The 14,344-nt window shown below is 50.1% G+C and overlaps 1 protein-coding gene across 2 annotated transcripts; it reads left to right on the top strand.

Annotated features, from left to right (window-relative positions):
* Positions 1-775: 775 nt before the first annotated feature.
* Positions 776-13,938, top strand: Dnajb13 (DnaJ heat shock protein family (Hsp40) member B13). 2 transcript variants are annotated; one of them, XM_032893047.1, is made up of 8 exons: positions 776-903; positions 4,989-5,092; positions 6,144-6,305; positions 9,421-9,578; positions 10,626-10,739; positions 12,509-12,622; positions 13,118-13,194; positions 13,642-13,938. In XM_032893047.1, the coding sequence occupies exons 1-8, from the start codon at positions 836-838 to the stop codon at positions 13,793-13,795; spliced, it is 951 nt and encodes a 316-aa protein (XP_032748938.1). In that variant the 5' UTR covers positions 776-835; the 3' UTR covers positions 13,796-13,938. The 2 variants fall into 2 exon arrangements, with proteins under 2 accessions (XP_032748938.1, XP_032748939.1); XM_032893048.1 differs by lacking the exon at positions 4,989-5,092.
* Positions 13,939-14,344: the final 406 nt, after the last annotated feature.

Genomic DNA, 14,344 nt, shown 5'->3' with positions numbered 1-14,344 from the left:
TGATTGTTGCAAAACCTTTCCCTGGCTCAATTACTCATACAAGGTCACAAGGTCAAACAGGCTAACTGCTAAGCTCTGCTTTTCTGTGAAACGCCAGCTTGCTTGATGGCGGAGGCACCTGCTGGATGTCTGCTACAAAATCAAGCCTTGCCTACACCCAAACACGATATGAATTAATTTGCCCCCCAAAATTATAACTTTGTGGATCTTTCCTTTGTAATCCTTTGGCTAACAATAGCCAGAGTCTTACCTCGATTAATTTTCTCTGGTTTGGTCCTGGCCAGTTTTTGTTTGTTTGTTTTGTTTTTTTAATAAAAAGTCTCTAATTTGGGGTTGGGGATTTAGTTCAGTGGTAGAGCGCTTGCCTAGCAAGCGTAAGGCCCTGGGTTCGGTCCCCAGCTCCGAAAAAAAAGAAAAAAAAAGAGAAAAAAAAAGTCTCTAATTTACTAAAACCAAAACTGAGTCAGTGAATCTCTGAATGACCCCAGACCCACAACAAATTTACTATGTACATCAGGCTATCCCCCAGCCCACAATTGCCTCTGCCGAGTGCTGGGATTAAAGATGTTGCACCACTACAACCGGCTTTATTCTGAAGATTTTAAAGGCTGTTGCTGTACTAAAACATAAGCAAAAAGGCGCCGGGGACTCCAATTTCTGAGCTGTGTGACCTTTATCGAGATCACGGAACCAGCTATGAGCGCCCCACAGCCGTTTCCTCAAGATAGAAAGACTACAATTCCCAGGGTGCCACTCGTGGTTGTCAGGAGCAACCACAGAACGCCGACGAACAGACGCTGGAGTCTGAGGAAAAACTGACCCACTGCTACCAGCCATGGGGGTGGATTACTATGCTGTGCTCCAGGTCAATCGAAACTCAGAGGATGCCCAGATCAAGAAGGCGTAAGTGGGTGGGATCCTAGCCCAGCAAGTGCAGAGGAAGCCCCGCCCTGATGCCAGCCAAATAGTTTCCCTGCGCAGTTTAGGGTAGGAAAGGGGCACCTCTCTTCTCTTGTATGCCCTATCTGACTTCGTGCTGGTCAGGACACGAACTGGAAATTCAGACACACCCTTAGTGCATCAGGGGGCTTCCAATGCCCCAAACTCCTGTCCCTTAGCTCTTCCTGGGTCATGTCCGAATTCCTAGCTATGAAATAAGGACAAAGGACCATTTGGAACTTATCTTGAGTCTCATGGAGAGCCACAGGCATGTGGACCAGAAATGACTGGGACAAGTGGATGTTACAGTTTTCATTTTGGCCATCACATGGGTTTTTGTCACTGACTGATCTCTGTCTCTGAACACCTCTGTCAAGTCTCAGGGACTTTGTGACAGTCTAGATATGGGTGAGATGGTCCATGTCTTTAACCCCCAAACAGTGAGTCAGTGGCTAGCTTGAGCCACATAGCAAGGCCCTGTTTGTAAAAGAGAAGAAGTGTGTGTGTGTGTGTGTGTGTATGTGTTTAGAGGGACATCTAGGATAGAGGTCAGGCTATGTTTCTGAAATTTTTGATCTTTTAAAGTTTTTCTTTGAAAAGAAGTTCTGGGCAGATATTTATGGAGCCCTCATCTTATGTGTATTGTTATAAAGGGAGGCGTCCCCGGTGCAGCAGAGGCTTGTGTTAAGAGGCGAGGGGCTTCTAAGGAGGCTGTCCAGGTGATTAAGGCCAAAGGGTGAGGCTTGAAGGAGGACTAAGGCTCCTCAGAGGGCTGGACAGGAGACACTGAGTTTGGAAATCAGTTGTGTCATCCAAGGTAAAGGCAAAAGGAAGCATCTGAGGCAACTGGAGGTTTGGAGGTACACTGGCTGCTTGCATTGAACATGTGGGTGCTGTTCTGAGAGCCTTCTGTCATTGCTTCATTTAATCCTCACAGCCACCCTGAGAGGAAAATGCCACTGTCATCCCACAGGCTTGTATGTGGCAAATGGAATAAGAAATCAGACACGATCCCTTCTTCCCTGGGCCAGGTCTTGTGTGGACTGAGGGGGAGGGATAAGTGGGTGTCCAGTGGGGATGGAGAAATCAGATAAATTCATTAAACAATTGAGACAGTTCTGTGTAGTGTGTGATGTCACCCACTGCTCAAGGCTTTTACTGGCCAGTGGTATTCATCAAGTAAAAAGTTACCACGAGAGAAAGCAGGTGACCAGTGGGGCTCGTCAAAGGATGGCTACCATGGCAAATAGCTAAGCATAGCCTAGTTACCAGAAGACCAATGTGCTGGCTAGTTTTTTTTTTTTTTTTTTCTTTTTTTTTTTGGAGCTGGGGATTGAACCCAGGGCCTTGCGCTTCCTAGGCAAGCGCTCTACCACTGAGCTAAATCCCCAACCCCGTGCTGGCTAGTTTTATGTCAACTCAACATAAGCTAGAGTCATTTGGGAAGAGAGATTCTCAATTGACGAAATGTCCCCACCCTTCTGGCCTGTAGGCAAGGTGCATTTTCTTAATTAGTGATTGATTGTGGGTGGTGCCATCCCTGGGCTAGTGGTCCTGGGTGCCTTAAGAAAGCAGGTTGACCAAGTCACAGAGTTACCCTCTGTGCTCATAAGCAGCACCCCTCCATGGTCTCTGCATCAGCTCCTGCCTCCAGGTTCCCTCCTTGAGTTTCTGCTCTGACTTCCTTTGATGATGGAAGATTTGATTTGGTTGCAGACATGTAAGATACAATAAACCCCTTCAGCTGCTTTTGGTCACAGTGTTTTAGCACAGCTATAGAAACCCCTAGGATAACATACTCAGGCAATTCAACCTTTCTGAGCCTCAGCTTCTCCCTCGAGAGAGAGAGAGAGAGAGAGAGAGAGAGAGAGAGAGAGAGAGAGAGAGAGAGAGAGAGAGAGAGAGAACACTGTGGAGTAGGAGCAGAGTACCCAGAGGGCCCGGCTGATAAAGCAGCTGCATGGAGAGGATCCAAACTGGACCCCCAGAACCCACATGAAGAAAGCTGTGTTTTGCTTGTAACCTGGCCTCTGGGGAGTTGGACAAGGGTGGTGAATTCCTGGGGCTACCTGAACAGACAGCCTAGCCTACTTGGAGAGTTCCAGGTTACTGAGAGACTGTGTTAATAAATGAGGTGGATGGAGGAACAGGAGAGGTGTGTCACAACCATCTGTAGTGGGATCTGATGACCTCTTCTGGTGTGTCTGAAGACAGCTACAGTGTACTTATATTCATATAATAAATAATTCCTTTTTAAAAAAGATTTCCGGCTGTGGCAGTGGGTGGGTGTGGGCATGGAGGTCCTGTTTGGGCTCTGGATCTGGTGGACCTGCAAGGCCTGGGAGAAGACCTGAAATACAGGGGTGGGGCACAGATGTCTGTGGCTCAGGGAAGTGGGCTGGTAGGAAGTGGGCATCCGCTGTGTGGGAGATGAGCTCAGACTGCAGGCTGTGAAATGAGAAGCTGCAGAGCACCAGACGCCTATGTGCTAGGGCTGGGCAGAGCAGGTGCCCTGATCAGACCCAGCAGGGGCTGCATGGTATCAAGCCAAGATTCCCTGCCCTTCCCTGCAGGTTTCCTTGGTCGAATGCCTCCCTGAGTGCAGCTTTTCCTAAAGGGGAGGGAAGCAAGAGGATAGAAGGAGAGAGTGGTTTCGGTGCTTATGTAACAGTCCCCTTCCTATGTGCCCACTCCAGAGGGCTCAGATCCCTTAATTGGTCTCAGCTCCTGCCAGGTCAGGTGCACATCCTTCAGGGTTCACTTCAGCTCCCCATTTTCACTCCTAGATCTACGGAAGGTCAGCACGCCCCTTCCCCAGCATGACTGTCTTTTGTGGTGGTCTCCATCCTGCGCCTTAGTGAATGATCCCTTTAAACTCCACAGATCATCCACTCGATCTCTCTCGACACTATGTACCCTCAGACGCTGCAGTCGTCCCTGGGAAGAGTGGTGGGATGGCAGATATGAAAGTAGGCAAGCATGAGCCCAGAGGTGGAAGAGAGTGCTAGGGCCTAATGGGACCCGAGGGCCGTAACACACTCGAGAAGCCTGTGTCAGACATGATCCTCTGCAAAGTAGACACAAGACAGAGTTAGATGAACTCCGTACCACAGGAACCAATTCTGGGGAAAACAGGGAGACTGCAGACCGCAGTGTAGGCCCCAGACTTGTGACTAGAAAGGGAAGGAGGAGTTATGTAGGGAGGGGAGCTAAGCTTGGCTTGCAGGGGAGTCTTCGAGCCAAGTAGGTAGAGGATGTTGGGGCTTGAACATGAAGTGTTCGTTGGTTAAAGGCTTTGTTCCTAGCAGGTTATGCCAGTGGGAAACAACTGGCTCAGGAGGGTGTAAATGTCATTAATTTGTCAATCAATCAATTAATTAATGGGTTAATCCCTTCATATTGGAATGGGCTCTTACAAGGTAGGGGCTACTTAGAAGAAGGTGGTCTCTGGAGTTGGCCTTTGATGTCTTGTCCCCACCCCCACCCCCACCCCCACCCCCATGTTTCTCTTCCCTTCCCTTCCCTTTCCCTCTTGTGTGTCCCCATTGCCCCTTTTCTCCCTTTTCACACCCATTCCACTCTTTTCTCCCTTTCCTCTCCCACTTCTCCTTCTGTCTATCCTTCCTGGCTGCCATGCAGGCAAGCCGCTTGGCTCCTGCCATGATGCTCGACCTGAAAGCAATAGTCAGCCACCCACGGATGAAAACCACTAACCAAAGGCATTTTGTCACAGTGACGAGAAGCTAACCTGGGAGTGTTCTGGTCTCACAGGTGGACCACCACCAAATCCCTGCTGTACTTAGGTCTCAGCTGTGACAGCTAAGGGGACAAGCAGCCATAGGACAGATGCCTAGGGATCAGCTCTCAGACTTCAGGCCAACTGTGTTTTCTACCCCAGGTTCTCTTCTAAAAGGTCCAAGCAACACACCCCACAGCCGCCGATACCTGTGCTACTCTCTCTGGTTCATAACAAAGCAGAGCCAGCCCCGGCCATGCTCTAGCCTCACAAGCAGGTCAGAGGCAAAGGCTTGCTCTCCTTCCCCATCTAGATACCGGAAGCTTGCCCTGAAGAACCACCCATTAAAGTCAAATGAGCCGACTGCACCAGAAATATTCAGGCAAATAGCAGAAGCCTACGACGTGCTGAGCGACCGTGAGTGATGATGGGCCACCCCTCCACTAAGACTATCCCTCAAGTGCCTAGACTGTCAGGTTTTCTGCAGAGGACAGTAGAGAGGAATAAGTCATCTTCCCTCCCAGCAGCCAGACAAATTAAAGGGCAAACCAGGCCACTACCAGGCAGGTGGATGGGCTTACCACTTACCCAGCCGAAGCAGCACAGGAGTGGGCATGCCCCTCTGCCTCTGGCTGGCAGAAAGGATCCTTCCTGAGGCTTGGAGGGGAATGGCAGCTGCCAGAGACAGAGGGCTGAGGCAGAGCAGACGTTGTTCTGATTTATTGTCCCAGACTATCTCCAGAGATAGCAGGAACAGAAGGCAAGGAAAAGCTTAGAGCCATCAGACCTCACCCTTTGGAAATCAGTCCTGTGGGATGAGGGTGACTCACTACCAGGCAAAGAACAGCTGCCCAGTTGGCTTCTCTAGGGGATGGTCTGGGGGGCTGTGACTGTGGCTTCTCTAGGGGATGGTCTGGGGGGCTGTGACTGTGGCTTCTCTAGGGGATGGTCTGGGGGGCTGTGACTGTGGCTTCTCTAGGGGATGGTCTGGGGGGCTGTGACTGTGGCTTCTCTAGGGGATGGTCTGGGGGGCTGTGACTGTGACTTCTCTAGGGGATGGTCTGGGGGGCTGTGACTGTGGTCACTGTTGGTTAAAACAGCTAGACTATGGCTTCTCCAGCCCTGATTTTTTTTGGATTTTAAAATTTCCAAGTTCAGAATTCTTAGATTCTAAAATTTTAAGATTTTAGAATGTTACATTTCCCTCCCAAGACTGAGCTAAGTCAACCCCAGGATGTACCTGACCCTCAGTCTCTCAGTTCCTCTCAAAAGCCCAACCCAGGCGGGTTTCTCTCATTGCTTTTCTGGGCTAGCCTATAGGATCTATAGGCTAGATGAATGGCTCTGAACTGACAGCCTGCAGGAGATAAGGCTGCCCTTGTCCCCCACCTCCCTCAGCCCTCTCGCTGCCTCTGTCTCTCCAGTCACATAAGCCCCGGAGTCCTCCTCAGGTCGCTTTCCCCCACAGCAGTGAAACGAGGCATCTATGACAAGTTTGGCGAGGAGGGCCTGAAGGGTGGGATTCCGCTGGAGTTTGGATCCCAGACCCCATGGACAACGGGCTACGTCTTCCACGGCAACCCTGAGAAAGTGTTCCACGAGTTTTTTGGAGGAGACAACCCCTTCAGTGGTAAGACTCCACCCCCACCCCGTCCTTCTCTTACTGGGAAAGAATACCGCTGTAGAAGATGCCTTTCTGGGGTTGGGGATTTAGCTCAGCGGTAGAGCGCTTGCCTAGCAAGCACAAGGCCCTGGGTTCGGTCCCCAGCTCCGGAAAAAAAAAGAAAAAAGAAAAAGAAAAAAGAAGATGCCTTTCTTGTTTGCTAGGTTTGGTTGCTTTTTATTTATTTTGTGTGCTTTTTTGTTATTTTACTTTTGAGGCAGGTTTCCCAGGCCAGGCAAGACTTAGCCAAGGATGACCTTGAACTCCTGATCTCCCTGCCTCCCAAGTGCTGGAATTATAGGCATGTACCACCACACCCAGCTCTCTCTCTCTCTCTCTCTCTCTCTCTCTCTCTCTCTCTCTCTCTCTCTTCTTTCTTAAATGTTAGACTTGTTCATTTTATGTGTATGACAGTTTTACCTGCCTATATATACACATATGTGTGCCTGTAACCAGGGATGTCAGAAAACATCAGAGCTCCTGGAAACTAGAATCAGGGGTAGCTTCAACACCATGTGGGGGTTGGGAACGGATTCCCTGCAAGAGCAGCAAGTGCTCTTAACCACTGAGCCACCTCTGCACCCTCTGAGGCTTGGGCTCACTCTGTAGGGAAGACTAAGTTCATTTTATAGTCCAGTTGGCTTTGAACTCTTGGCAATTACAGGCGTGAGTCACCACATCCAGCCTGGTTTTGCCTCCTTAAGAAGTAAACAGAAGTTTGGAGAGATGGCTCAGTGGTTAAGACCACTGACTGCTCTTCCAGAGGACCGGAGTTCAAATCCCAGCAACCACATGGTGGCTCACAACCATCCCTAATGGGATCTGATGCCCTCTTCTGACATCAGATGTACATGCAAATGGAGCATTCATTTATATAAAATAAATAAATCTTTAAGAAAAAGAAGGAAATAAACAGAGAAATGGAGAGAAAAGGGATTGTTTGTTTATTTATCTGAGGCAGGGTCTCATTCTGTAGCCCAAGCTAGCCTCAAATTCCCCAGGCTCCCAAGTGCTGGTATTACACATATAAACCACACCGAAATTAAAACAGGATTTATTGAAAAATATTCTCTCTACTTCTTTTCCTCTCCTAGATGCAGTCGCTCACTGTTAACATCCACCATGTCCATTCAGAAATCTGTCTTTAAAAAGATTCTGTGGTGCTGAGCATTGAAATTGAGACCTTGTGTAGTTTAGGTCAGTGGTTCTCAACCTGTGGGTCATGACTTCTTTACAAACCTCTATCTTCAAGAAATATTTACATGTTGATTCACAACAGTAGCAAAATTGTAGTGAAGTACCAGCAAGAATAATGTTATGGTTGGGGTCACCACAACATGAGGAACTGTATTAAGGGTCACAGCATTAGGAAGGTTGAGAACCACTGGGCTAGACAAAGACTCCTATTATGGAACTACCTCCTTGGTCCTTTTTTAAAAAAAGGAAGCCTCGCTATATCTATTTAGTGTGTGCAGATCAGAGGTGGCCCTCAGGAGTCAGGTGGGTAAAAGTGCCCTTTACTTGCTGAGCCGTGACATTGGCTCCCAGCTGTCATGTGAACCCACAGCATATTGCCAGCTGTTGATGTACCTTTCGCCATCTAGCTTGTCACACTCATTCCATGGCACTGGCCATGAGGGACAGGGTACATAACAGCTACCTCTGTCTCCAAAGCCTACAAGGGCCCCACATCCAGCAAATATAGCACACTGACCAAGGGCACAGTTCTGTGGCCAAGTGGTCCTAGGGTACTAGTCCCAACTTCATTACTTGCTAGCTATGGAACTGTGAGCATTTTCTTGGACTCTCTAGGTTATAAAGTAAGGATGAAAGTCACTGAGTGCAGAGCCTGATACACAGCAGGCTTTCCCAAAGGCTTAGCTGTTTCTCAACTTAATGGTATAGGGCAGGACAAATGTTACCCTGTGCCACAGACTGAAAAACCAAGTTTCAAAGGATTACGGTACTACAAGCAGACCCGAAGGTCATCATTCTCCCCCGCCCCGTGTCTTGTCTCTTTTCTGTCTCTCTCTCCCTGTGTGTTTCTGTCTCTGTCTCTCTGTCTCTGTCTCTCTGTCTCTGTCTCTCTGTCTCTGTCTCTTTGTCTCTGTCTTGTCTCTGTCTCTCTCTCTCTCTGTCTCTCCCTCTCTCCCTCTCTCTCTCTCTGCCATCAGGTTAAGGCAAGGTCATCAGGTAGGCAACAGATAGGTGAGGTTGAGGAAAGGAGCTTAGGACATGTCAACCACTCACAACTGCCACTGACCAGCCCAAATCCTTCTTTATATCAGCTTGTAACTCAAGAGAGCTTGAGACTGGGTTGTCTAGGGTGGTCATGGGAAAGGACAGAGAACCAGCAGTAGGGTCTAGGGAAGGGCAGAGTGGCCTAGCTGCTCTGACCCACTCTGCCTGAATGGCCATCTTGTCTGCACTATGGGGATCTACTGCTTAGAGCGATGCCTGAGTTTGTACACACAGCAGGAGCTTGCCCCCACCTCACTCTGTGGGAGTCCCAGGGAAGCACTGGGACCTGGCAAGGGCTGGTGATCACTGGTCTGCATCTAAGAGTGGCTTCTCGAAGCTAAGTGTGGTAGCTCACTCGTGTAATCCCAGCACTGAGGAGGCTGGGGTAGGAGGATTGCCCTGAATTCAAGGCCAAAAACAAAATGAAACAAAACAGATAGCCTTTGGTCCATGGGTCTGAGAGGTGGGAATGCTGTGCTGAGCCTTATTCTTGAGGCACTGAAGAGGTTCAAGGGAATATAGGGGTGTATGTGTCTGTGGGTGTCTGTGCATCTATGTCTGTCTGTGCATCTGTGTGTGTCTCTGTGTCTGTGCATCTGTGTGTGTGTCTGTGTATACGTGCATCTCTGTGTGTCTCAGTATCTGTGTCTGTCTGTGCATCTGTGTGTGTGTGTCTGTGTATGTGTGCATATGCGTGCATTTCTGTGTGTGTGTGTCTGTGTATGTGTGCATCTCTGTGTGCATCTGTGTTGTGTCTCTGTGTGTGTCTGTGTGTCTGTCTGTCTATCTGATCTGTGTCTTTGGACATCATTTCTGTTACTCATCCTCCTATCTCTTTTAGAATTTTTTGATGCAGAAGGAAATGATATAGATTTGAATTTTGGGGGGCTTCGGGGCCGAGGGGTCCAGAAACAAGACCCTCCAATTGAACGAGACCTCTATTTGTCCCTGGAGGACTTATTCTTTGGCTGCACCAAAAAAATTAAGATCTCCCGAAGGGTGAGTACTAGGCTGGCTCCCCTTACCAGGCACCATCTACCTCCACAAACCTCCCTGGCAGGTCCCCCTCCCCCAACAGGAAAACTTGGCAACCTTTTCTGATGGAATCCTGAAGCTCTTAGGTCAAAAGACTCAGCAATTTTAGACTTTAGAATTTAGAATCTGAAATTTTAATGAATAATATAAAGATTCAGCCTTTTTTTCTGGTACAGAAGTCCCTTCTGCATCTATCTAAGGGGAACAGGGTCTCCCCCTTCCCAGTCCAGCCACCCTAGTGGAAAGCGGAGGAGTGGGAGTAGAAAGAATCTGCTATTCATGTCACTCCAGGGCATTACAGACCACACCCCAAGAACTGTGTGCCTCCGCCACAGGGTGGGCATGGAGGTGGGCAGCACAGTCTCTAAGGCGACAGCTTAGCGCAAGACCCTTGTGAGTGGTTGCTGTGAGGAGTAGTAGTCCTTGGCCTGACCTGACCATGGCCTGTGGTTCAGCCTTCTTCCTCCCCTTTGCCTGGGGGAGATACCCACTGTGGCCATGCTGTCCAAAGGTGGCACTGTGAGCTCATGGGGTTGCAGACACAATGGAGGGGTGGGGGAGGGGATGCTTTGCATGAGGCTCAGTATTTTGCCTTCTGAGAGGTCCACTGCATGCTTGTGACCAGCCCCCTCTTTCTTCATATGAACCAGTAACTTCCTAGAAACCGAAGTCTGGGGTCTCTAGTGATCTTGTAATAGACACTGAGGGGTAGTGGGGCCTAGGGTAGGATAGGGAGGACGTTGGGATTAGGGCCAGACTTCTGGGATTTGGAGATAGGAAACTTTCACTGTGTTTTTGTTGGTGGCCAGGGCTTGTGGTGACTGGTGTCTCAGGCCACAGCTTCTTCAACTTGAGGACATGCCTTGCCTTGGAGAGTCACAAGCTCTTAAATCTAGTGACAGTGGGATGGGAGTGGGAATGACTCTAGTCCCCCATTACTATGGGTACAGAGTACACCCCACAGGGCCTTTCCCCTGAGACAACTCCCCGTCCCTACCCCTGTCACCGTAGGTGCTAAATGAAGATGGGTATTCCTCTACCATCAAGGACAAGATCCTGACCATCGATGTGAGGCCGGGGTGGAGGCAGGGCACGCGCATCACCTTTGAGAAGGAAGGGGACCAGGTGAGAGGGAGAGAAGCTGGCTCAGGGCAGTCAGTCACCAGGTTCAGGTAGTGGGGGGACCAAGAGGGAAGGAACACACATTTTTTTCCTGTTCCTACAAGTTTTGGTCTAGAGTTAGGTGGTCCCCAGAGCCCCTTCCCAGGGACAGAGCATCCCAATGCTTCTGTGAGCTCAGCTTGGGGATCACTACCATTTTCCATAGTGGGAAACTGAGGTCCGAGATGGAAGAAACTTGCTCAAGATATGAACACAAAGGGCCTGGGGAGATGACCCAATACCACCCAGGGATGGAGACCTGGACTTGGTCCCCAGCGCCATTGGCGGAGCCAGACACCCGTGTGATACCAATGCTGGAGAGGCAGAGACAGAGGATCTTGGGGTTTACTGAACAGCCAGTCTGAATTGATGTGCTCTTGGGTCAGGAGAGATCCTGTCTCAAAAAATAAGATGGAGAGCAAGTGTCAATTTGTCACCCCCGCCAGCACATACATGAACATAGGCCTGTGCTCACACAGAGGAAACACGCGTGCGCACATACACACACATACACACAGACAGAGAGGAACACACAGTGTAACACACACACAGTGGGACACACACACACACAGAGGAACACACATATAGTGGGACACACACAATAGAACACACATACACAGAGAGAGACAGAGACAGAGAGAGTGCACACACAGAGGGGAACACACACAGTGTAACACACACACAGTGGGACACACGCGCACACACACACACACACACACACACACACACACACACACACACACACACCCCTGGCGGGAGAACTCAGTTCAGCTTCCCTTCCAGTTCCCTTCCAGTGTCTTTCCTTGGTGCAAGGAGAAAGATGTTCAGAAGCATTTAATTAATAACAATATTAAGGTAAAATACCTGTGGAAACATTGTTATTGTACTAGGATCCCAAGTGCTTACATGTTGACAAGAAACAGTAATGGCCAGCTCAGAGCTAAGAGAGATGGATTCTCTTGCCCACACTTGTCCCTTTCTTATGTGGAAAACATCTGCTTCCAACAATCATGCTCCAACCTGGGCCATTGCGAGCCACAGCAATTCAGGAGGCTGAGGCAGGGGATCACTTGAGCCTTAGGAGTTCGAGTTCAACCTGGGTGACATAGTGAATTCCAGGCTAGTCTGGCTACAGAGTGAGACCCTGTCATAAGTAAGCAAGAAGGCAGGCAAGCAAATAGATATTCAGTGCCAACATCCTCCACTCTGGCCAGCTTTTCCCAACCTTGGCGTGGCCCAGGGCCTCCTCAGAGCCTAGCCTCTGGCCCTCCCTTCATCTGGGCCTTGAGCTTACAATTTTTGACTATAAGGCAATTTCTGACCATCTGACTATTTCTTGTCCTGGGAACAGCAGCTGCTCTTGCTCTCTGTCTGCAGTGGTCAGAGTTGAGGCAGCTCACTGAAGCGAAGAGATCACTGCTAAGTTTCTGTTAGGCAGAGCAGCTGTTTGACCCCAGCTCAGGGTCTAGCTATCACTTGCGGAAGTCCCTGCCCCACACTACGGAGAACACTTACTTTGAGCATGCTCAGTAGAGAAGTGCTTTGGGAGTGGGAAGTGATTTTGATCTAGGGAAGCTTCTCTAGGGGGTGGCCCTAGGCCACACTGAATGCTCCCTCTAGAAAACTGGGCCTAGTTCTCCTTGCACAGTGAGGACCTGGAGACAAATAGAGACAGAAATGTGGCCAAATCATACAAGCAATAAACCCGCTACCCCTTGGCTTTCCCTGCCTAGGGCCCCAACATTATCCCGGCCGATATTATCTTCATCGTAAAGGAGAAGCTGCACCCTCGCTTCCGCCGGGAGCAAGACAACCTCTTCTTTGTGTACCCCATTCCTTTGGGCAAGGTGAGTGGGTACAGCGCATAAGGGCATGGGGGCCCAGAGTGAACCCCACCTGCAGCAGCTCAGGATCCACTTCTTCTCCCCTAACCGACTTCTACCAGTCACAGGCAGGGCCCTATATCTCTCTCCCCGGCATTAGTTGGATCTGTGGGACAGCCCCTCCCCATCTCATCTTCCCACCCTGTCCTGGTCCTGCTGCTGTCCCCAGGCTCTCAACATGTCCAAGTGGTTCTCCTCAAGGTGCCCCCATTGACTCATTCTTTGCACTTCAGGTCTCAGGGTGAGGACACCTGCCCACCTCACCCTAGAGCTGCTGCCCTACTGTGTGGCAGCATCCAGAGCCTGTCACCCCTGCCTCTCAAAAGCCTTACACTCTGTCATCACGGAACTGCCTAGCTCAGGGTTGGAATCCAGGTAGACTCCCAGACACCTTCTAAATAGAATGGCTGCAGCGATGCCCTGTAGACCTCTCTCTCACTCTAACCTCCGCACCCCCAGGCCCTTACCTGCTGCACTGTGGAGGTGAAGACCCTTGATGACCGGCTGCTCAACATCCCCATCAACGACATTGTCCAGTGAGTCTGTCTGCCTAGTCCCCAAGTAGCCACAGAGAAGATGGACTAAGACTTGGCAGGGCTGTGCAGGGAACCCTGGGAACCCAAGCTGGGATTCAAATCCACTGGCCTCTGCCTGAGCCACGGGCTGTGTTTACCCGTGGGATCACCTTTCTCTAACCCATGGGAAGCCCCTGCATAGGCCCGAGAAGCCCAGTGCTGGTCCATCTTTTGTCTCCATCCCCAAAATCTTCATCAGAGCATGGAGCAGTAGCTCCCAAGTCTTGTTCCAAGAAAAGTCTCAGAGAAGCGAAGGTCTGACTCCCACCCCAGGTCAGCTTCGCATCCTAGGGAGAGTTGTGCAATCCTGGGGGGGGGGGCAGCCAGGAGGGTACTCACTTTGAGCAAGGATTTCCAGGAGTGTTGTGAGTCTTCTATGCTCCTTCCTTTCTTCTTTTTCTGTCTCAGCCCCAAGTACTTCAAGATGGTGCCAGGTGAGGGGATGCCGCTGCCTGAGGACCCCACCAAGAAGGGAGACCTCTTCATCTTCTTCGACATCCAGTTCCCCACCCGTCTCACACCCCAGAAGAAGCAGATGCTGCGCCAGGCACTGCTGACCTAATTCCGGGGGACCTGAGCAGGAACAGGGATGGAGAGGGCTAGCTGGGCTGCCCGCTCCTACCCACTCAGCCCCCACAGCCTGTGAAGATGGGGAAGCACGAGATCTTAGGCTGACATAATAAAGATTCCTTTCCTATCCTCTAACTATGACGGGAAGTGAGTCGGGGGATGTTACCTCTAGGAACCAAAAAGCGAGGCACCTGGGGCCCCATTTTGGCTTCCTAGGCATGGACTTGTTCACTGAGACTTCAGAGTCTCTTGCAACACCAGACAGGGCTATGTGACCTCCAGGGTCCTTCTGTCTTTTTTTTTTTTTTGGTTCTTTTTTTCGGAGCTGGGGACCGAACCCAGGGCCTTGCGCTTCCTAGGTAAGCGCTCTAACCACTGAGCTAAATCCCCAGCCCCGGGTCCTTCTGTCTTGACATCTCACAACATATATCTTTAGAGGGAACCATCTATGGACTGTGCTGTCTTGAGAAATACAGACAGGAAGACACAGCAGCTGTCCCAGCACTCCTGTGTCCGTGGCTAAGCAGCCATCAGAACCTTA

Source organism: Rattus rattus, chromosome 2, assembly GCF_011064425.1.
Source record: "Rattus rattus isolate New Zealand chromosome 2, Rrattus_CSIRO_v1, whole genome shotgun sequence".
Taxonomy (NCBI): Eukaryota; Metazoa; Chordata; class Mammalia; order Rodentia; family Muridae; genus Rattus; species Rattus rattus.
This window is presented reverse-complemented; position numbering and strand designations above follow the sequence as displayed.

Bases quoted from the DNA above. Each gene is read 5' to 3' on its own strand.
- Dnajb13 (XM_032893047.1), top strand. From the start codon at position 836: ATGGGGGTGGATTACTATGCTGTGCTCCAGGTCAATCGAAACTCAGAG. The intron at 904-4,988 runs GTAAGTGGGTGG...TTCCCCATCTAG, and splicing joins GATGCCCAGATCAAGAAGGC to ATACCGGAAGCTTGCCCTGA. The intron at 13,195-13,641 runs GTGAGTCTGTCT...TTTCTGTCTCAG, and splicing joins CCCATCAACGACATTGTCCA to CCCCAAGTACTTCAAGATGG.